This window comes from Pteropus vampyrus, unplaced genomic scaffold, assembly GCF_000151845.1.
Source record: "Pteropus vampyrus isolate Shadow unplaced genomic scaffold, Pvam_2.0 Scaffold43, whole genome shotgun sequence".
In the NCBI taxonomy this organism is placed as follows: Eukaryota; Metazoa; Chordata; class Mammalia; order Chiroptera; family Pteropodidae; genus Pteropus; species Pteropus vampyrus.
In genome coordinates this window covers 10,301,163-10,301,772 of record NW_011888824.1, presented here as the reverse complement: position 1 = coordinate 10,301,772, position 610 = coordinate 10,301,163, and the positions used below count along the sequence as shown (strand labels likewise).

At 57.2% G+C, this 610-nt stretch overlaps 2 protein-coding genes across 7 annotated transcripts in view; one reads left to right on the top strand and one right to left on the bottom strand.

The window, feature by feature from the left end:
* The window catches only part of MCM9 (minichromosome maintenance 9 homologous recombination repair factor), a 67,387-nt gene that overhangs the window by 36,505 nt on the left and 30,272 nt on the right, over positions 1 to 610 (bottom strand). The window lies entirely within an intron of this gene.
* Positions 89 to 610, top strand: part of ASF1A (anti-silencing function 1A histone chaperone) — a 12,789-nt gene continuing 12,267 nt past the window's right edge. The window contains exon 1 of the mRNA XM_011358777.2: positions 89 to 526. Coding sequence (XP_011357079.1) covers positions 418 to 526 — 109 coding nt within the window. The 5' untranslated portion in view covers positions 89 to 417. The remainder of the gene's footprint in view (positions 527 to 610) is intronic.

Here is a 610-nt window from a genome sequence, read left to right as displayed (position 1 = left end):
CGAGGGCCTCCCAGCCCGTATTCCACTCACTTTGTTCTCCGCCTTTGTCCTAATCCACACCAGCAGGTGGAGCCGCAGTTAAAGTTTCCGAGTCCATTCCGGGAGCGGGAGCCCATCTTGCTCGCCGCCGAGGCCCTCGCTGGAGGAGGAGGGTCAGAGCTCGGGTGCAGCCAATCGCGAGCAACGCTGCTAGTTATCAGAGCAGAATGGGCTGTAGTTTAGTGAAATAGGAAAGCTGCAAAACACTGTGGAGTGTTCCCGTGTAAATAAAAAGAGGAAAAAAAAGTTTCTCAAGTCGCCGCTGCACTACGTCGGGCCGGCGCCGGGGCGGGGGTCTGCGCTCTCCCGAGCGGCCGCGCGCTGGACTTTATTGTGCCGCAACAAGCCCCCGTTCCCATTGTTTGTTTTTTTCAAAATATGGCAAAGGTTCAGGTGAACAATGTAGTGGTGCTGGATAATCCTTCTCCTTTCTACAACCCATTCCAGTTTGAGATCACCTTCGAATGCATCGAGGACCTGTCTGAAGGTGAGTCGGGCACCCGCCCGCCACCGGGCTGTCAGTTGCGGGCTGCAGACGTTGAAAGTTTCCCGGGCCCGGCCTCGCGCGGGC